We start from the raw sequence: 21,781 nt of genomic DNA, 5'->3' as shown, positions 1-21,781 counted from the left end.
TCCGGACTATTCGTTGGAAGGGCTGATGCTGAAGCTGAAGCTCCCATACTTTGGCCACCTGATGTGAAGAACTGACTCATTGGAAAAGACCCTGATCCTGGGAAAGATTGAAGACAGGAAGAGAAGGGGATGACAGAGGATGAGATGGTTGGATGGCATCACCAACTTGATGGACATGAGTTTGAGCAAGCTCCGGGAGTTGGTGATGGACAGGGAAGCCTGGCATGCTGCAGTCCATGGGGTCGCAAAGAATCAGACCCAACTGAATTGAACTGATATACAAATTTCTCATATATATCTTTGGGCTTCCCTGGTGGCTCAGACGGTAAAGAATCTGCCTGCAATGCAGGAGACCTCATGTATATCTTTAGGGACATTCAAATATAAATGAAAATGGCAAGACCATATTTTCTGCTCACCCATGATTTCTGGTATTGTCTTAATGATGCCCCCCGTCTGAGTGCCGTGTGTGCCACATAACCGTTCACCCATTCATTATTCATTCACTGTTTCCAGGTTTCAGGCTATGCCACGCTTGCACACTTCATTAGCAGTCCCTTCATCAGGAGTGAAACTCCTGCACCCCAGTGTGTTTCTGCAGCAGCCTCGGCAATTATGCAGAGGTGGCTGGGACAGGAACAGCTTCTGTCAGCAACAGCTCTTCACATATCTGTCATTTCAAAAGTGACTGGAGCTTAAGCATGCGAATAATGTGCTTTTTCAGATGACCTGACAAGAGAAAAAAATTGATGGTGCAGGTCCTTATAAAGCTTGGGCAAAAAAAAAAAAAGGTACTTTGGAAGGGAAAATCCATTCATCCACCTACAAAGACTGGGAAAGCCTCCAGATGGTTCTCTTCCTGTCTGCTCTTGACCCCGTTTCACCCCTCAAGGCAGAGTCTGTCAGTCATCTCCCTGACGCACCAGTTTAAGGGAATTTCCTTGGTTTTAATTTTTATCTTATATTGAAGTACAGTTGATTAACAGTGTTGTGTTAGTTTCAGGTGTATACAACAAAATGATTCAATTATATGTATACACATCTATTCTTGGTAAATTCTTTTCCCATTTAGGTTATTACAGAATATTGAACAAAGTTCCTAAGAGAAGTTTCATAGGTTCCCACTGCTCTGAAACAAAGCCTAGATTCCTGAGCATAACATTCAAGACCTTACAAAGAGTCTTCAGCTTACCTTTCTAGTCTTTTATTCTACTTCTACTTTTCTCATACCAAAATGTTGCCATGGTTATCTTTGGATAGTTTGGTTGTGGTAACATTTTTCTACATTGTCCATTCTAAAATTTCACTTTTCATTTTTATCAAACTTATGCACGCATGCATTCTTTTAAAGAGTTGTGTAATTCTATGAGTTTTGTGCCCCCCCAAAAGCAGCCCTCTCAGCCACACACATACGCATTTGCAAATCTGCAAGAGGTAACAACTTGTAGTTTTTCAGTTTGATATTTTGGTGTTTACCTCCACATCTTTAAATATCATGCTTGCCTTCCTGTTTCTTGATTTCTCGATTTTGGGTATTATCTATTCACTTATCTTTATAGAAGATAAGATATAGCTGCCTTTCTTCTGTCATTGTGCAACATATGAGCCCTTCCTATTTTCCCCCATATTCAATGCAGTTAGATCTGTATTAAAGGTTTCTATTACTATGATTATTTTAAAAATACCCACATCTGAGCCATATAAGAACAGATTTATTTTTTTCCTATATAACTTTTATTTTTTTCTGGAGTGATTGTTGTCCTTCGGTTTCTTTTTTTGTTGTTGTTACTTTTCTGTGTACTTATCACTGATTCAGTCACTTTTTGGTGGATGGCCAAATATCCTATCAGGACCGTCACATAAGTCATGTTGTCTATTAATTCCATCTTCTTGAGGACATCTCTCTGTGTACCTCTGCAGAGCTGTGCTCCAATCCAGACATTGGCCTCTGTATTTCATGCACAGCTGCCATCTTGAGGTCATGCTACGAATTCCCTTCACCCTTCTATTTCCCGATACGTTCTTTTAATGAAATACAGTCAGTTCAGTCACTCAGTCGTGTCTGACTCATTGCGACTCCGTGGACTGCAGCACGCCAGGCTTCCCTGTCCATCACCAACTGCTGGAGTCTACCCAAACCCATGTCCATTGAGTCAGTGATGGCATCCAACCATCTCATCCTCTGTCATCCCCTTCTCCTCCTGTCTTCAATCTTTCCCAGCATCAGGGTCTTTTCCAATGTCAGTTCTTCAAATCAGGTGGCCAAAGTATTGGAGCTTCAGCATCAGTCCTTCCAATGAATATTCAGGACTGATTTCCTTTAGGATGGACTGGTTAGATCTCCTTGCAGTCTAAGGGACTCTCAAGAGTCTTCTCCAGCACCACAGTTCAAAAGCATCAATTCTTCAGCCCTCCGCTTTCGTTATGGTCTAACTCTCATACCCATACATGACTACTAGAAAAACCATAGCTTTGACTAGACAGACCTTTGTTGGCAAAGTAATATCTCTGCTTTTTAATATGCTGTCTAGGTTGGTCATAGCTTTTCTTCCAAGGAGCAAGCATCTTTTAATTTCATGGCTGTAGTCACCATTTGCAGTGATTTTGGAGCCCAAGAAAATAAAGTCTGACACTGTTTCCATTGTTTCCCCATTGACATACATCCTGTATTAGTTTCTGAGGAAAGGATGCATGGAGGATATTAATATTTTAAAATTTTGCAAGACTGAAAATGTTTCCTTCTGCCCCCATAATTGATGGATAATTTGACCCATCTTGGAATTCTGGGAAATTTTCGTGACTAATTTTGATGATTTACTCCTGGTCTTGAATCTGTCTTTCTTGATCTCTAATTATTCAGATGTTAGACTGTTTATCTATTTTTCTTTTTTTACCATTTTCCTTCTCTTTGTTCTTTTGCTTTACATTCTGGGGAACATCTTAAGTTTTATTTTTCAGACCTTTGAATTGTGTTATTTGTAGATTTTATTTATTTATTTTGGCTGTTCTGAGTCTTCCTTGCTGGGCAGGCTTTTCTCTGGTTTTGGTGAATGGGGGCCACTCCCTAGTTGTGGCACATGGGCTTCTCATTTCAGCGGCCTCTCTTGCTGCGGGGCACCGGCTCTAGAACATGGTCTCAGTAGTTGTGGCATATGGCCCAGTTGCCCTGTGGCATGTGAGATCCTCCCGGACCAGGGCCCAAACCCATGTACCCCGAATTGGCAGGCAGATTCCTCACCATTGAGCCATCAGGGAAGCCCTTGAATTTTTATCTATATTTTTAATTTTCATTTTTTAAGAGCTTTTTTCCCCTCTCTGAACACTCTCTTCTTAACAAAACAACATTCTTTTGTTGTTTTAAGGATTCTATAGCTCTTGTATCTTTCTGAGAACATTCATTTTTAAAGTTGCTATCTCTACATTCATTGGAGTTTTCTCAGGAAAGTGGCCATCCTCGGTGGTCTGCTCATGTTTAAGAGTGGAGTACTTAAAAGCTGCTTGGAGTCTCTGAGCTGTAACTGGGGTTTGCAGACTGTGACCTTCACTCTGGTGTGATTGGGCTGAACTGTGAACTTGGAGAACTCCCAACAACAGTATCTATAGAACTTTTTTGAAGTCTGGTCAGAGTTCCCAGAGAAGACTGGTCTCCTGCCTTGCTGCACATATGTCAGGAGCCAAATGAGGGAAGAAGACTGAGATTTTTAGTAGTCAGTAGATAAAGTTTCACTTGAGTAGAATAGCCTTAAATAGAATGGTAGATGCATGTTATAAATCTACTGTCTTTCACCAGGAATCTCAGTTGTTAATATTTTTCTACATTGTGTGTGTGTGTTTTATAATTAGAAATGAAGAAATTTCCTAAAGGAGGAAAGAAAACTCTCAATATTATAAGCTATTGTCTTTTATCTTTTTCCTGCAACCTGAAGGAAGCTCTATTTAACTAATTATAGTAATGATAGTGAAAATAATAGTAGTAGTAAGAATATGGCAGCTACTATTTGTTAGGGGCTTGTTAGGCACCACAGACTATACTAGATGTTGTCATCTGTTATCTTATCGTTTGCTTTACACATACAAAACCGAGACTCAGAGGAGTTAAGCAATTTGTTTAGGTCATATAGCTAGCTCGGTGGTAAGAGTTCATAAGAGATTACAGATCATCCATAAACAAAACTACACTGACTGGTTTAATCAAAGCCCACTGGCTTCCAAAGTCAAATTAATTTGTTTGAGATTTTTGCACTTTAATGATCTAGATGATGGGGTGGGTAGAAATGTCTTTCCAGGCATAGAAATCGACTTTTCTATCTTAAATAATGATGTTTATTTAGCAGGGTACTCTTTCATTCAACAAATGTGAACACACCTTTACTGAGTCCACCCCCTTCTTGATGCAAGATAAAGGAGAAAGTCTTTAATTTTGAATCCATCCAGCAAAGCCTAATGTAGACTGACCTGCTTTGGGGAGTGGTCAGCCACTCGAATAGGAGTGAATGCTTATATTTAAATAGTGTTTCATCATCTCCTCCCAGCATTTGGATATAAAATTCCTGATGTGACTCCTTTCTGACCTCTGTCTTTCCTTTCTCTTTGCTGGTGACATCCTGGCCTCTTTCCATTCCTTGCCCACTTCTCTCCAAGAAGGGTGCTATCTGATCGGTGGTATCAAAGAAGGAACTGAGCATGCTCAATACAACCTCCTCCTCTCTTTAGAAGCCAGTCTGCCTGCAGGAAGCCCCCATTCTCTGACCATGATGTGATGAGCTTGGGGGGAAGCTGGTTATTTGGGGGAGTGTCCACTCCTTTGCAAACACATCTGAGCCACATTCTCCAATCTAGTTTTCATCAATATTAAAGCTGACATTTGGTGTCTATCTGGCTCACCCACACATCCAGTTGTTTTTGTTTCCAAACTTGTGCAAGGAGGAGGGGTGTGATGACTTGAACTCCTTGGAGTCCTAATAATTCTCTGCTGATTGACAGGTTGATTTTATTTTGTGATAAAGCACATCAGAGAGCATAGAAGAAACTCCTTCAAAATGCACATTCTGTCAGGGAAACTGGGAAATTGTTTGAGCTTCACATTTAAAATAAGAGTATTTAGCAGCATACTGTTTTGGAAGTGAATTTTTATTACTTTAGGTAGCTTGACTATTTAATTAAATCTGTCATTAATACTTCATAGAAATGCAAATCTGTATCTTTTCCCAGGAGTTCTTTTAGACAAGGATGATAGCCCCCTTTAGAGGCACATTCTCATGGTGCTGGAATTAACAAATTAAATTTTCCAAAGAAGAAAGAAAAAGGTTGTTAAAGAATTTTTCTATTCTTAATTTCACTGTCCAGGTTATTTTTGCAGTATATACAAAAGGCTTTACACTTTTCCCCCATTTTAGGAATAACTTTGCATAAATAGGGCTTCCCTTATGGCTCAACTGGTAAAGAATCCGCCTGCAATGTGGGAGACCTGGGTTCGATCCCTGGGTGGGGAAGATCCCCTGGAGAAGGGAAAGGCTACCCACTCCAGTTTTCTGGCCTGGAGAATTCCATGGAATGTATAGTTCGTGGGGTCGCAAAGAGTCGGACACGACTGAGTGACTTTGACTTTTGCATAAATAAAATGAGATATCCCTCCTGGCCCCCTCACTGTACCCTGAGTGTCTCCAGGGGACGAGACCTCATAGCTTACTGGGGCCATTACCTGTCCAAAGGTGGGGAAGATCGAAGTCACATGGAGGAAACGTGAAAATTTAGCTCATGGCAGGTGTGTCATGAGGGGACCTTTCAACCTTTTCTTGTTTATCTCCCATCACTCATGTTTTTCCTTTTTAAGAACTTTAATAGGCTTTCCATAGCTCCCTTTCTATTGCCTCCAGAGAAAGGCTACCTACTTTCACCGGGCAGTGAGGGTCTCTGTACTGTGGTTTCTGTCTGACCTCTATGTCCTTCTCTTCCACTTTTCCTCTCAGTTTTGGTCTAATTCACTCTCTCACTGATCCCTAAGGACCCCATGAATTCCGGCCTCAGTGCCTCTGGTGTGCTGTTCCCTCTTCCTGAATGCCTGGATCCTTCAATATCCCTTCCCCCTTCCCCCTCTCCGTCCTCTAAAACATCGTAGCCCTATATAAAGACCTCCTTTCCCAATTTTGAAACAGTCTGTTTTTCCATGTCTGATTCTAACTGTTGCTTCTTGACCTGGACAACAGTCAAAGGTGATCCCTGAGATATAGAAAACAAAATGAATGGGGCCTGTGATCTGGTAACAGATCACCAAGCAGGTGGCTGTCCACCCAGTACTCCAAACCAGGAAGGAGTGGGGTCTAGTAACATCCTTTAGATAACAAGACTTCATGTTCCCTCTGAGCAGGGAAATGAAGTTCTCAAAAAGCAGAGATGTCCCTTTGCTGACCAAGGTCCATATAGTTCAAGTTGTGGTTTTTCCAGTAGTCATGTATGGATGTGAGAGTTGTACCATGAAGAAGGCTGAGCGCCAGAGAACTGATGCTTACAAACTGTGGCATTGGAAAACTCGTGAGAGTCCCTTAGACTGCAATGAGATCAAACCAGTTAGTCCTAAGGAAATCAACCCTGAATATTCATTGGAAGGACTGAAGCTGAAACTCCAATACTTTGGTCACCAGATGCAAAGAGTTGACTCATTGGAAAAGACCCCGATGCTGGGAAAGATTGCAGGCAGGAGGAGAAGGGGGTGACAGAGGATAAGATGGCTGGATGGCATCACCGACTCTAAGGACATGAGTTTGTGCAAACTCCGGGTGATAGTGAAGGACAGGAAAGCTTGGTGTGCTGCAGTCCATGCAGGCCCAAAGAGCTGGACATGACTTAGCAGCTGAAGAATAATAACAACTTGCAGAGGAACTGTTTCATGCTGTGGTTCTGCGTGTTATTGCCTCTGGTCCCTGATCATAGTGGGCTATTTTGTGAGCCAAATATGCAGGTCCCCACAGTGTGTCTTTGAAGAACTAGTTTCCTTTGTTGTTCTTCCTTCTCCAGGTCCTGTGGCCAGGACCGCCTCTCCAAGAAGCCTTTGAAGTTTCCCCCAGCAGAATTCTCTTTTCCAGCCAACAACACCCAAAGTGGACTATTTGCTTCTTTGGGACACTTTTTCCCTCCTCCTTGTGGCAGAGTTTTTTTCTGAAGGACAGATCATACAGGCGAAATCTGAGCCTTTCAAGGTGGGGCTTGCTCTCCTCTGAAGGACACACAATGGGGACAGGAAAATTGTGCAGACGTAGGAGAACCCAGGGCATCATCTTCTGCCAGCCTCTACATCATGGAAGTATGCCAACTACTTTAAAACCTCTAGATACAAACATGTGACTCTTAAAAATAGGTTACATGACAGGAAAAAATGTTTCACAAACTTTTTTTTTTCAGTTTTTTTTTTTTTTTTTGTGGTAAAATATACATAACATGAAATGTACCATCTTAACCATTTTCTCAGTGTCCAGTTCAGTGGCGTTAAGTACACTGACATTGTGCACAACCATTGACACCATCCATCCCCAGAAGTTTTTTGTCTTCCCAAAATGAAACTCTGTCCCCATTAAGCACTAACTCTCACCGCTCCTCTCCCCAGCCTTTGGCAACCACCAGCCTATGTTCTGACCCTATGAATTTGACTGTCCTAGGAGACTCATAGAAGCAGAATCCTGTGGGGTTCATGCATTTGTGACTGGTTGATTTCACTGAGCATAATGTCGTCCACGTTGTAGCATCTGCTTGAATCTACTTCCTTTTCAAGGCTGCATAATATTCCATCATGTAGATAAGGACCCCATTCTGTTTATCCATCCATCTGTTGAGGGGCACTTGGGTTGCTTTGACTTTGGGCTACTGGGAATATAATTCCACAAACCACGAAAGGTGCAATTAAAGGCTTCATCAAGATATGGTGCTTATGCAGGTTACTTTGGGGGTTGTGCTTTAGCTTCCTGGGCAGGGGAGAGGGGTGTATACTTACCCTTAGGGGCTCAAGTGGTGAAATCAGAGAGTTGAGTTGCGTGAGCTCAGTCGTGTCCAACTCTTTTCAACCCCATGGCCTGTAGCTCACCAGGCTCCTCTATCATGGAATTCTCCAGGCAAGAATACTGGAGTGGGTTTCCGTTTCCTCCTCCAGGGGATCTTCCCGACCCAGGGATCAAATCTGGGTCTCCTATGTTGCAGGCAGATTCTTTACCATCTATTAGACTTTGTTGTTCCCTGCAGCAGGTTTTCTAGAGAAAGTGTAAGAGGTAATGATGTGGAGAAAGTGTAGAGGCGCTGGAATGAACAAACTATTAATACTTAGTTGAGTGAAGGATTCTTTCATTTAGAGTTTCTTCTGAGCCCTTAAGGTGCTAAGGCCCTCCCCCAGAGGAGCTTTGTTCTGCTGGGGTAAACAGTATGGTGCCAACTGGGAAGAGGAGCTTGAGAGATGAAGGAAACACAGAGAAGGGGGCAATAGGTATGCAAAGTGAGGATGCTCCAAAGTGGCTCCTTGGGAACCAGAGATGCAGAGAACAAACAGGAGATTTTCGGGAGGATGAGGATGCCCGGCATTTGAATCATACCAAAGTTTGGATTTGTAGATGCAAGGAGCCTGGTGGGCAGAGCATGAGCCATCACGGGTATGAAGTCCAGGTGTGGGGTGGGGATGGCAGAACAGACCAGCTGTACCTTAGCCTGGATGGGGGTGCGAAGGGCTTGGAGACCTTGTTAGGAAGACTGAACTTTCATCCTGTAGGATGGGGAAGCTTAAAAGATTTTGCTCTGGAGAGCAACACAGTTCAGTTTTCCTCCAAGAATGATAAATGTGGAATGAACAGCTAGATTCCAAAAGCCCCGCAGTGAGCGTCTTTATAAGCGGAGGTGCCCATGCTGTCTTAAGCTGCACGCTGAGATTCCAGTACTGATGCTTTTAACTCTTGAGACCTTCTTCAGGGTCCCGACTGGATGACTGGCTGCCTACCTGCAGCGATACAAATACCACCGATACCAGCTGCTCTCTGTAAGCCACGTTCTGTCCTCTGACCTCCGCTTACTCACGGCTCTCTGGTCTCTGGCTGGCCCCTCCCAGGTCCGAGGAGAGTTGCTTCGGGAGAGAGTGCAGCAGCTGGAGGCCCAGGAGGGACGCTTTGCCGAGTCCCTCGTCTCCCTGCAGTTCCAGAAGGCGGCCAGGATGGCCAGGACCCTGTGGGCGTATACCGCCCTTCTGAGCATCCAGGACCTGCTTCTGGAGGAGCTGAGCGCGTCGGAGACCCTGACCAAGTCGGCCTGCATGCAGATCCTGGAGTCACACAGCCCGGTGAGTGCAGGACCCGGGAAGGAAAGGATGCCCACTACACCGCCTCCCTCAGTGGTTCTTTCTGGTGGCTGCCTCCATCTCTCCCACCATCGGATGGGTGGTCTGCCATCCTGTCTCCGCCGAGGGGTCCTGGGGAGGGCTGAGTGAGGTAACTTACATGGGAGCCCAGTGCACTGTTGCTGCCCAAGGCTCCTCTATTTCGTTGCCTTCAGGAAGCAAACCTTTTAAATGTTAGCATTTTTAACATCTGGGAACCTGGGATTCCTCTTGCAGCCAGCAGCTGTTTGTTTCTTTGACAGTGCCATGAAAAGTAGAGAGAGAGGTGCCAACCCACCCCAGTATTCTTGCCTGGAGAATCCCATGGACAGAGAAGCCTGGTAGGTTCCCAGTCCATGGGATTGCAAGAGTCGAACATGGCTTAGTGACTAAACCACCACCACCATGAAAAGTAGTTGTGTAGCTTTCAATGAGGGCTTCCCAGGCAGCGCCAGTGGTAAAGAACCCACCTGCCAATGCGGGGGATGTAAGAGATGCATGTTGGATCCCTGGGTTGGGAAGATCCCCTGGAGGAGGACATGGCAACCCACTCCACTGTTCTTGTCTGGAGAATCCCATGGACAGAGCAGCCTGGTGGGCTACAGTCCATGGGGTCGCAAAGCGTCAGACATGCCTGAAGCAACTTAGCACCGTTTTCAGTGAAGGGCGCCTTAGATGTTATGAAGTATTGGATTTGTTTTTATTTTCAAAATTTTAATTATTACCATTATTTCTACATGCTGCATGTTTTCAAGATGTGGGAGGTATATTCATAACACAAAAGCTAGCGACATAACTGCTTTGAGGACTAATTTTAGTTCCCGTATGTGTAATTTTAGAATTTTGTGTATTATTATAATAGTCACCTAAATGGAACTCACATTTATTGAGTGCCGTGTGTGTGGCAGGCGAGCACTAATGAGCTGTGTGAAATGGGCATGCTCTCATTTAAGCATTAATAATGCTCTACTCCATCATGCGTCTTAAGACGCTCATTTCAGCATGATTAATAATAAGTTGCAATTTTATGCCTCTTTGCAATTATGTTCTTTGTCAGACATCATGTCAGTTAATCACTGAGCCACGCTGTGAATCTGGTCGTGTTTCTGTGCCCAATTCTCAAGTAAAGAAATGAGATTCGGGCAAGTGGCAGGTCAAGCTTTTTCCAAGGTTTTTCCAAGTTTTTCCAAGGTCCACAGAGCTAGTAAGTGAAATCTGTTCTTTTCTGACTTTAGCCCCTGGGTCATGTCCACAGTTGATCCTGTCGATGGACGTTCCCATTTCTTTATAGAAAATCATAAATAACATTAGACTCTGAAGCACATGTGCTTGGTCGGTCTGTTGTGTCAGACTCTTTGTAACCCCATGGACTATAGCCCACCAGGCTCCTCTGTCCATGGGATCTCCCAGACAAGAATACTGGAATGGGTTGCCATTTCCTTCTCCAGGGCATCTTCCCATCCCAGGGATCAAAGCTGCATCTCTTGTGTCTCCCACATTGCCAGGCAGATTCTTCACTGCTTCTCCACCTGGGAAGCCCAGATTCTGAAGAGTCCAGGCTATTTTTCCAGCAAATATAGTGCACCCCGCTCTTGGACACCTGCTTGTAGGGATAGGAAGCAAGGGGAGACTTTGTGGGTATCCCGGCACAAAACATCCGGACACTGGATGAATAAAAATAAATGTACTTTTTCTTGCTTTGTGAGTTCACAGTAGGGTGAGGAAAATTCCCAAGGGATGAGGATAGCTTGGAAAAATCTGAACTCACAGAAGGAGATGTATGCAAACCCAGAGGCTGAAATCCAAAAGCAAATGGAGAAAACCAGGACCTCCAGGGCTTGGGGGGTTAATTTGAAGGACCAGGGTGGGGGGCTGTGGGGTGTCCTGAGGCCTAGAGCAACCAGTGGGGTTGGTGCGGAGGGTGGGTGGTGGGGGGAAGCCGCTTGCGCTCAAAGGAGCCCCCAGGATCCCCTGTCCATCTCCAGCCCTGCCAGGGTTGAGGGAGGGGAGTCCCATCTGTGAGTTTGTCATCAAAGGTTTCTGCTAACAGAACAAAGGAATCCAAAAATACTTTAGCCATTCAGTCAGAAGATCTCCAAGGTGATGAATTAAACTAAATTAGATATGCAAATATCTGGCATGATTGACCATTTTAAAAAGAGATAAAGAAGTAATATCAGGAGTATAAAAGGCAACATGACAATAGATGCCCTAGAGTTTTTAAAAATAAGAGAATTCTATGAACAATAATTTTATGTAGGTGAATTTCAACATTTCTAAAAAATTATAGCTCGCCAACATTGGCTCAAGTAGAAAAAACTCTCTATAGTCCTGTTACCATGAAAGAAATTGATTCAATAGTTTCAGAATCTTCTGACACACACAAAAATATCTAACCTTGATAGTTTTATAGGCGAACTCCACCAAACCTTAAGATAACAAAAATTCCCAATCTCATATGCAGATCATTTGGGTGTTAAAAAAAGTAGGGAATATTCCTCCTTTCATGAAGCTCAGAAAACCTTGACGCCAAAACCAGGCATGACTAGTATGAGAAAGAATAATTACAGTTTAGTCTTACCTATGAGCCTAGATGTACAGTTCATAAAGTGTTAATGAATAATCCAATCATCTATAAAAAGATACAGCTCAACCAATGTGAGTTTTTCCCAGGAATGTAAGGTTGGTTTAACACTAAAACATGTATGGACAAAATTCATCAGATTAACAGATTAAAGAAACACAATTCCTGTGATCATTTTGGTATGAACAGAACGGGTATTTTATTGAATTCAGTGCCCATCCAATGTTAATTTAAGTCTCCTTAGCAAGTTAGCAAAGTTATGACCAACCTAGATAGCATATTAAAAAGCAGAGACATTACTTTGCCAACAAAGGTCCGTCTAGTCAGGGCTATGGTTTTTCCAGTGGTCATGTGTGGATGTGAGAGTTGGACTGTGAAGAAAGCTGAGCGCCGAAAAATTGATGCTTTTGAACTGTGGTGTTGGAGAAGACTCTTGAGCGTCACTTGGACTGCAAGGAGATCCAACCAGTCCATCCTAAAGCAGATCAGTCCTGGGTGTTCATTGGAAGGACTGATGTTGAAGCTGAAACTCCAATACTTTCGCCACCTCATGCGAGGAGTTGACTCATTGGAAAAGACCCTGATGCTGGGAGGGATTGGGGGCAGGAGGAGAAGGGGACAACAGAGGATGAGATGGCTGGATGGCATCACCGACTCGATGGACATGTGTTTGGGTAAACTCCGGGAGCTGGTGATGGACAGGGAGGCCTGGAGTGCTGGGATTCATGGGGTCACAAAGAGTCGGACACGACTGAGCGACTGAACTGAACTGAACTGAATAGGAGGAAATCCTGCAAGATATTTACCCAAAACCCACAGGGAGCATCACTGCTAGGTGATTGGCATGGAGGCAAGGCCACTGCCTGGAATTACAGGTGAAGGAGGTGAGGTCCTCAGAGGAGGGGCAGGACCATGGTCATGTGTCAAGCAAATTAGGAACAAAGACAGACACTAGGAGCCTCTGGCTTCCCGATCTCGTCATTATAAACGCTCTGAGAAACACCTCAATTCAACCCTAGGAGACCTAATGGCCCTTCTTACTTTCAGCAGCCCTCGTTCCTACTAGTAATTGCGTAGCACAACACTTACATTTTCAATTTTACATTAAAGCCCTTTTGAGTGGCATCAAAGCTTCCTTATTCTCGAATGTGTTTGAAGTAGAAGCGTTAACATGTCCTGAATTGAATTAGAAGCAACCAATAAAACTATGGATACAATGCCAGGTTTTTTTTATTTTAATGAAGATTTACATTTGGAGGGAAGATAAACCTATCATTTTACACTTGATATTAGACTTTCATTCTGCAATTTGATCATTCTGGGAAAACTACTTTCCCATTGGGAATGGGCTTTTAAGCTGTTACACATTCAGAATTTTAAAAGCATGAAATGAAATGCTTTGGAGGCAGTAACTCCTGAGAAACCTGTGTCAGGCTCCCCTCATTTGATGAAGCATTTAGACCCATTTTGTGAAACTGGACCACAGAAAGGACATAATTGAATCGTGGGGTTGAATGGCAATCATGGGCAGCTTTAAATGTGATGGTCTTACTCATAACACGTCATGTGACCCCAGGCTAACTGCACCCGCTATATTTAATCCACAATTTCAGTTGCTTCATGTGTGTCTACTTTCCCAAGCCTGGACTGGACGTCTTCCTTTTCTGTCCTCTGCCTTACTGCCCACTCGCCATCAATCACTCAGTCTGTCGATTCTGCCTTAATTTTCTCACTTTTGACCTTTGCCACCCAGCTTCGATACTCAGACAAATCTAGACCTGAAAACAAAAAAATCACACCAGGAGTAGCTCTCATCAGGTCCAGGGCATCGTGTTAAGTGTGTAAACCTTCTGTCAGCCCCAGGATGTTTTTATTCCCATTCTGCAGATGGAGTTGAGGCTTAGGACTGTTGACTCATTTTACCACGGTCCCAGAACTGGAAATCAAAGCCCATACCTCCTGCTTGCAAAGCCCAGTTCCTGTTCTCACACCAGTTTCTGCCTGCCTCCTTCTTTCCCTACTATAGTCTCCTCCACCCTTCAGCCAAAGGAACATTTCTGAAAAATAAAATTAGTGACAGCCCCATTCCCAGCTCCATATTTTAATACCTCCCCTCTACCCCTCCTTCCCTCAGACCCTGCATTTTAGCCCTTGGACCTTCCTGAGCACTGGAGATACATTCAGGCCTCAGTTCCTTTGAAGGACCTCTGTCTAGAATGCTTCTGCTGCTCACCCTACATACTCCTCTCTGGCAGCTACAACAAGCCAAATGTTGCCTCTTCTGTAAAGCCATCCATGATTCCCTTGGGTAGAGTTGATTTCTCCCAGCTCTGTGCTCAAGTCATCCTCCATCTAGATTCCCTAAGGTGACTGTTACCTGTCACTATATCTGTGTTTGCACAACTGTCTCCCACACTAGACCGTGAGTTTCCCGAGTCTAGGGGCCATGTCTCATTCACCCCGGAATGCCTCATGCCCAGTAAATGGCCTGGAACTGTCTTCATCATCATCTACCCATCTGTCCATCCATCCATTCATTCAACAGATGTCTACAGAGTGCTTTCCAGAGACAATGGGAGCAAGAGATAGGGCCCCGAGTTAGAGAAACCTGAAGTCACTCCTCTCTCAGGCTCTTGGGACTTCACATGTCCTTACACTCTCTGCTCCTTAGCTGACTTATTTATAAAATGGGGTATTAACAGATTCCTAGTTTGTGCTGGTTTAGGAAGATCAAATGCATTAATTCATGTAAAGATACCATGAGTCGAATCTAGCGCAGTGTGGAAGTTCGGTGCATGCTAATTGCCATTATCATCTTTAATAATAAGATGATGCTGATGACTGTGACTCCTTCCATAGGCCAGGTGCCTGCTCTCTGTTGGGAGGCTGCTCTTGCTGTTTAGTCACTCAGTCGTGTCCAGTTCTTGTGACTTCATGAATTATAGCCCGCCAGGCTCCTTTGTCCAGGGGATTCTCCGGGCAAGAATGCTAGAGTGGGCTGCCGTTTCCTTCTCCAGGGGATCTTCCTAACCTAGGGATCCAATCCAGGTTTCCTGCTTGGCAGGCAGATTCTTTACAGCTGAGCCACCTGGGAAGCCTACTCCCTGCTGGAGAGAGGGATGAACAAGACAGTCCCAGAGTCCCTGCCTCAGCATTGAAACTCTAGTGAAGAGAGCAGATTCTAGAACCACATCTTGGATTCCAGTAGTGCTAAGTGCAGAGGTTTGGAGATAGGACTGACCCCTGGGAGAACCTGCCATCAGCAACTTAGAACCTGCAGGATATGTTTGTTCCCAACTGGGGTTCACCTGGTCCTGGAAAATCAAAGTGTGACACGCCAGCTTTCTGTGCTCTGCCTGTTTAGGGACACTAGCAGGTGTGGATTTGTCCCTTCCTTCCCCCTGCAGTGGGCTGGGGCTGGCACCTCAATGGAAGCCTGGTCCATGACCAGCTCCAGACATGCTGACAGAACATGGGGGTGGGAACTCATTAGTGCTGTTGGAAATGCTGTGTTTGGTTATGTTTCCATTTGGGATGCAGCGAAGCGAAGGATGGGAACAATTGGCAATCTCATCATGCCGGAAGCCTGTACTCAGAGCATCCCAAACTCCTCACAGCACTGGAGGCAAAACCTACATGCTCTCCATGCTATGACCTCAGTTTACCTCTCTGGCCATTTTCTCCATGTCTTGATTTTTGAGTAACGTTTCTGAGACTCTGATGCAAGCTTTAGTGCCTCTGCAGAAAGGCAGATTGTTTTGTACAAAATTTAGGAGGATCAAGGACCACCATCACCTGATGACATCTATCCAAGGCCTCTTAGGATCAAACCCCACCCACACCCCACCCCCAGGTAGAACACGGGCCAATCTGGTGAATAATGGGTTCGATGACAATGGTTTCAATGACTAACCCCTAAAGCCCACCTTCCTGCCCACCCTCTCTTCCCCACATAAACAGACTGTGCATAGTCTCTTGTACCCAGATTCTCTGACTCTGATGGCCTCAGGCTGCAAATTTCTTGTTTGGCCAGTGAGAGACAGTATTGCTTGGGGATTAGGGCACAGACCAAATTGTGGAGCTGACCTGCTGCCATATTCTTGTTCTGCCACTTAAGATTCATGGGCGTGTGTGCTGAGTCCCTTCAGTCATGTCCAACTCTTTACAACCCTATGAACTGCAGCCCTCCAGGTTCCTCTGTCCATGGGATTCTCCAGACAAGAATACTGGAGTGGGTTGCCATGCATTCCTCCAGGAGATCTTCCTGACCCAGGAACCAAACCCACGTCTCCTGTGCCTCCTGCATTGCAAGTGGAGTCTTCACTGCTGAGCCCCCTGGGAAGCCCCCGTAAGAATCACATGACCTGGCAAATTACTTTTTATTTTTGCCTCAGTTTCAACATAGAAAAGAAGTATGGTTTCCATATAATTTTTATAAGGATTCAATGAGATGAATCTAGGCAGGGCACTGAGAGCAGCGCTGGGCGTGACCTGAGTATGGTTGGTGTGAGGCATGATCCACGTTTGCTGGTCCAGCCCAGTCTTCATCGTGTAGAATACGCTGATACCCCACATACATCTGTAACAGGTGTGAGCTGCTAGGCAGGCCATGTGCTGCAGGTGAGGGGATAGAAATGCAGCCCTGCCCCCCAGGAGCTCACACTCTAGCAGGAAATAGAGCATTGTTCTAGTCTGCATGTGCTGCTGTGTCCGAACACCGTAGACTTCAGGGCTTAAATAACAGACATTGATTTTCTCACAGTTCTTGAGGCTGGGAAGTCCAAGATCAAGGTGCCAGCTGATTCTGTTTCTGGTGAAGAATCTTTGTGGTTTCTTTACAGCTGCCTTCTCACTGTGTCCTCCTGTGAGAGAGAGAGCTCCAATCTCTTTTTCTTCCTATAAGGGCACTAATGCCATCATGGGGACCCCACCCTCGTGTCTATCTAAACCTATGCATGACTGCTTGCAGTCCTGTCTGACTCTTTGCAATCCTATGGACTGTAGCCTGCCAGGCTCCTCTGTCTATGAGATTTTCCCAACAAGAATACTGGAGTGGGTTGCCATTTTCTCCTCCAGGGGATCTTCCCAACTTAGGGATGGAACCTGTATCTCTTGCATCTCTTGCATTGGTAGGCAGGTTCTTTACCACTAGTGCCGCCTGGGAAGCCCTACTAACCCCTAAAGCCCACACCTCTACACCTCCAGGCACCCTCTCACTGAGGATTAGGGATCCAGCATGTGGATTTAAGGGACCACAAGTGTTCATTCAGTCTGTAACAGGAAAATACTAGGGGTAGTGAGTGGCCAGTTGAGGAGGGGGTATCTGTATCTCCCAAGGAACTTAGGGAGCCTGTAGTAAGTCCCTGGCAGCTTTTGATTACCGAGGCAACCATTTCAAAAACTTCTGTCTCAATAAACAGATTGCCAACTAAAGTAGATAAAAGCAGACTGCCCCACTCATGAAGTTCCTGTTTAGGGGAAGCTCTGGCTGACCTACACACCTGACCTCTTGAGTGACCCTGCCTTGCCCTCTCTGCACCCTAATTCCTGCTCTCTTAAGTTCCCAACAGAAAGAGAACCAGTGACCCCTAGACACCCCACCTTTGACCCACATAAGGCAGAGCACCCGGGCCATGTTCTTTTTCTCTACTTGTGACGCTGCTGTGCGGCCCTGGTGTGCCATGTACCCTCGAGGGCGTGTTCCTTGTATTTTCAAGGTCCTTGATGGTTGTGGCTGAGGTGTTGTCCCAGTGCGCAGGCACAAGCTGCTAACTTCGTAACATGCTTCTCTTCCCTGACATCTTTCTATCCTTCATTTTCTAGTGTCTGTTTAATGTTTAATTTCTACTGAATGTTTAATACTGAAGATAATATTTTTAAGATTTTTATTTTGAAATAATTATAGATTCATAAGAAGTTGCAAAAGTAGTCATAAGAATCACAAGGACAGGTCCAACCTTAGCATCGGCCCATCGGGAAATGTCTCTGGGGGCTGCCACAGGGAGTGTGGACCCAGGTGAGGACCCCCAGGCAGCTCCAGTCAGTAGCATCATGGACTGTGTCTGAGACCAACACAAAGCAGTTCCCCCAAGGAGGTTCTTCTAAAGCCAGTCCTTGAAAGAAGACTCAGAATTGGCCAGGAAAACAGGGAAAAGGCCTGCAGGTAGGGGCGCAGCATGTGCAAAGGCACGAGATGTGAGAGACCCGAATGCAGTCTCATGATGCTATTTGCACCACTGGCTGGTGGGGGAGCGGACAGTGATGGGGATCACATGTCCACCCATGGCTGATTCATGTCAATGTATGGCAAAAACCACTACAATATTGTAAAGTAATTAGCCTCCAACTAAAATAAATTAATTAATTAAAAAGAAGAAAAAAAAGAGGAGGTCTGCCAGGCTTGCAGCGCCGAGCCGAGAGGGGTGGATTTTACTCTGCAGCCCCCCTGACTTGTGCTCAGTGCCTGCCCATCTGTGCGCAGGAGCTCCAGGAGCTGGAGAGAAAGCTGGAGGACCGGCTGGCACGCCAGGAGGCGGCCCAGCTGCAGCGGGCCCTGGACGGTCGGCAGCAGTGGGCGGGCGAGGGACCTGGGCTTCTGCAGGAGCCGGAGGAGACGGATTCTGAAAGGCAGGTCTCTGCTGTCCTGCGGCGAGCCCTGAGCAAGGGTCAGAAGCTACTGGAGCATCACCAGCAGAGGTGAGCTGAGGACCCAGTGTATGGCATCTTCTTTATGCATCCATCTGTGGATGGACACTTAGATCGCTTCCATATCTTGGCTTATTGTAAATAGTGTTGCATTGAACACAGGGGTACATATATCTTTTGGAAAACATAATTTTTAACAGCTTCATAATTTTCCACTGTGAAGGACAGGGTAAACACTATAATACATAGCATGACTCCATTTTTGAAAACACAAATTCATTGAAAGAAAATAGGCCAGACTGTAATAGATGTGATTTCTGTGTGGTGAGATTATAGGTGACTTTAATGTGTTTGATCATGCTTTTCTGTGTAAACACAGCATCAAAGTGCATTTCTGTTCCATTGAAATAATAGCATAAGAGGCTGAATCTGTTTGATCAGAGGAAAATGCTCAGAGATGTTGACTTGACTTGGACTTGATTGTGGATTTTAGGATATTTAACACCCTAATGTATTCCATGCTTCATGGAGAGAATTGCTGATGATCATACTTTTTGTATGAGTTATACCCTCAAAGGGTTTAGATTGTATTAACCAGCAAGAAGGCAGGATGGATAACCCAGGATACCAACTTTAATTGGCTGAGGGGATAAACTGGGAAGACCCCTTTCCTTCCCCCTGGGAAGTCAAGAAGCCTGATGGAGACCTCATGTGATAAGGTGCCACCCAGCTTTTGTGGTCAGAGCCAGGTCCATCCTTGGGAGATGATTCTGGGCCCATGTCAACACAGGAGCACTTGACGGATGAAGACCCCAAACCTTGGTGTTCTTGAGCACCAGGCATGGCAGCTAATACTGAGAGTTTTCACATTAAGATCACTGTTGAAGGTCAGAGGGAACAAAAAGTGCCCACTGTACTGAGTAGGCATCTTGAGGCTGAAAAACAAGGCAGGCAGCTCCATTTCGACGATGGATCTATTTATCTAGGGTGACTTACTCACATAGTGGGGTCAGGCGGACAACAGCCCAGAAGCCTTCACAGCTTCACTCTAAACCGAGGGGCCACTGTGGCAATTTTATAATTAACCTAGGGTATGGGCTAGGTGCTTGGAAATGGGACGTGCGTTCCTAAGTCAAAATTTATGAATGGGTAACTAGTCCCATGGATGCCAGGAATACTTAAGGGAAGGTTTTCATCCTTGTCTAGGGAATAACAGAGCACAGAGAATACCTGACCCTAATGATTATTAAATAATATCTATTAACTACAAAGCCTTTGACGACAGAGAACTGATTCATTGCACAGTCCTGGGTGGGTCAGCAGAAGGACAGGAAAGACTGTAAGGGCCCAAGATGATATCAGTTATGCTAATAGCCATGCAGAGCACAGGCTGCCCTGCAAAGCCACAGAAAAGTCTCCATACGGTTCCCACAAAAATTCTCACTTGAAGGAGCCCTCCATCCTGGTGAGCAGTCCCGGATTCATTTATTTGCAAGATAATCTAGCTAAAAAGAGGCCAGCTTCTTCTGGTTATCTCTTTTGATGGATTTTTTTTTTTAAAATCATGTAGATTAGGTTTGTGATACTTTGTTATTTAACCAACTAGACAATCTTCTCATAGGATAACTTTATAACAACACTGAACTGATGGATATTTTGTTTTCACCCTAGTTTGAGAGAGGAGCAAGAAGACAGTGTCGTGCTGGAAGATTTGCTGGAGAATATGGAGACGGACACCTTTTTGACCCTGTACGGCCAGGTGAGAACAAGTTCACTGTGTCCTGGGGTCCATCCCTTGCCAGCCCATAACTTGACGTTTTTCTCAGAGTCCATGTTTCCTCACCTGCAGGACACAGATGGTAACAGGAACCTTGAGAACTGCTAAGAGGATTTGTGAAAAGGCCTGGCCCAGGGCCAGCCCCTAGGGGACATTCAGTCAGGGTCACGGCAGCAACAGAAACAATAGTAATCACTGCCCTGGTCAGTTTCTTTTCTGTGATTAGACAGGCACCCAACCCGTCTTCGTCTCAGTCTTAAATAGGTTTAATATACACAGAGTAGTTTCCACCAGGAACAAAGTTGGTCATTGAAATCTGGGCCATATGAGGAGAATGCTGAGATTGCACACCACGTTTCAGCTTATCTTTGTTGGGGCTAGGTAGCCTCATTCTTGGCCAGAGCTGCAGCCCTCATCAGCATTCCTGAGACAGAGCGCGAGGCTGCGCACACCGAGTCGTATGCAGAGTTACATAACTCTACTAGTGGTGTTTTATGTGCACTCCAAGGTGGGATTCCTGGTTTCTTGAGTCTCAGCAAACGTGATTTGTGACAGTGGCTTATGCCAGTCACAGGCCATTGGGAGATAGGTGTTGCTGACCTTGCTTCAGTTCAATGATGTCACTGTTACACTCTGATTCTTCCCAACTCTCCTTGAAGTTCCAGCTGCCGTGTCTGTGTTCACGTGAAGAGGGTAAAGGTAGAACACAATCACTCTGCTGTCTTTTCTTTCCAAGAAAGTACATGCCACCAAGTCTTTGAAGCAAATTATACTCATGTCCTGAGACGACCCGACCCATGGATCCCTGGTTGCAAGGGGGGTTACAAATTCAACACTTCCTTTTCCACCTCCAAAGAGAGCCGGCAGGGAGAAGGGGTAGGGACACTTTCAGGTGTCCAGCCGGCAGGACTGGCCACAACTTGTCCACAGGCACACACATCTTCTCACTTGTATTAGTTTCCTATTGCTGCTGTAACAAATTACTACCAATTTAGTGGCTTAACAGAACACAAATTTATTATCTTCTTGTTCTGTGGGCCAGAAGTCCTGCATGGGTTTTGCCAGACTGAAATCAAAGTGTCAACAGGTCTGTACTCCTTCTAAGGATCTGGGAGAATCTGTCTTCTCCTCATTCAAGTAATTGTCAGAATTTGGTTCATCGTGGTTGTAAGACTGAGGTTTTCATTTCCTTGCTAGCTGTCAGCTGACAGCTGTTACCAGTTTCTAGAGGCATTTGAATTTCACAGTTCATGGCTCCCTTCTTTCATCTTCAAACTCAACAAATCACGTCTTACTGATGCTTCTTCCATTGTCATCACATCTCTCTCTAACCTACCACAGCATGAAAAGTTCTGTGCTTTTAAGGACCCATGTGATGATGAGGTTGGACTCATCTGGATAATCAGTCTAGGCTTCATCATTAAGCTTCATC

At 45.0% G+C, this 21,781-nt stretch overlaps 1 protein-coding gene across 3 annotated transcripts in view; it reads left to right on the top strand.

The window, feature by feature from the left end:
- Nucleotides 1-21,781, top strand: part of EVC2 (EvC ciliary complex subunit 2) — a 154,570-nt gene that overhangs the window by 118,674 nt on the left and 14,115 nt on the right. For all 3 annotated transcript variants that reach the window (XM_043906207.1, XM_043906209.1, XM_043906208.1), the window contains exons 17-19: nt 9,080-9,307; nt 18,409-18,623; nt 20,244-20,331. In XM_043906207.1, coding sequence (XP_043762142.1) covers nt 9,080-9,307; nt 18,409-18,623; nt 20,244-20,331 — 531 coding nt within the window. The remainder of the gene's footprint in view (nt 1-9,079; nt 9,308-18,408; nt 18,624-20,243; nt 20,332-21,781) is intronic.

The sequence above is a fragment of the Cervus elaphus genome, chromosome 6 (assembly GCF_910594005.1).
Source record: "Cervus elaphus chromosome 6, mCerEla1.1, whole genome shotgun sequence".
Classification (NCBI taxonomy): domain Eukaryota; kingdom Metazoa; phylum Chordata; class Mammalia; order Artiodactyla; family Cervidae; genus Cervus; species Cervus elaphus.
This window is presented reverse-complemented; position numbering and strand designations above follow the sequence as displayed.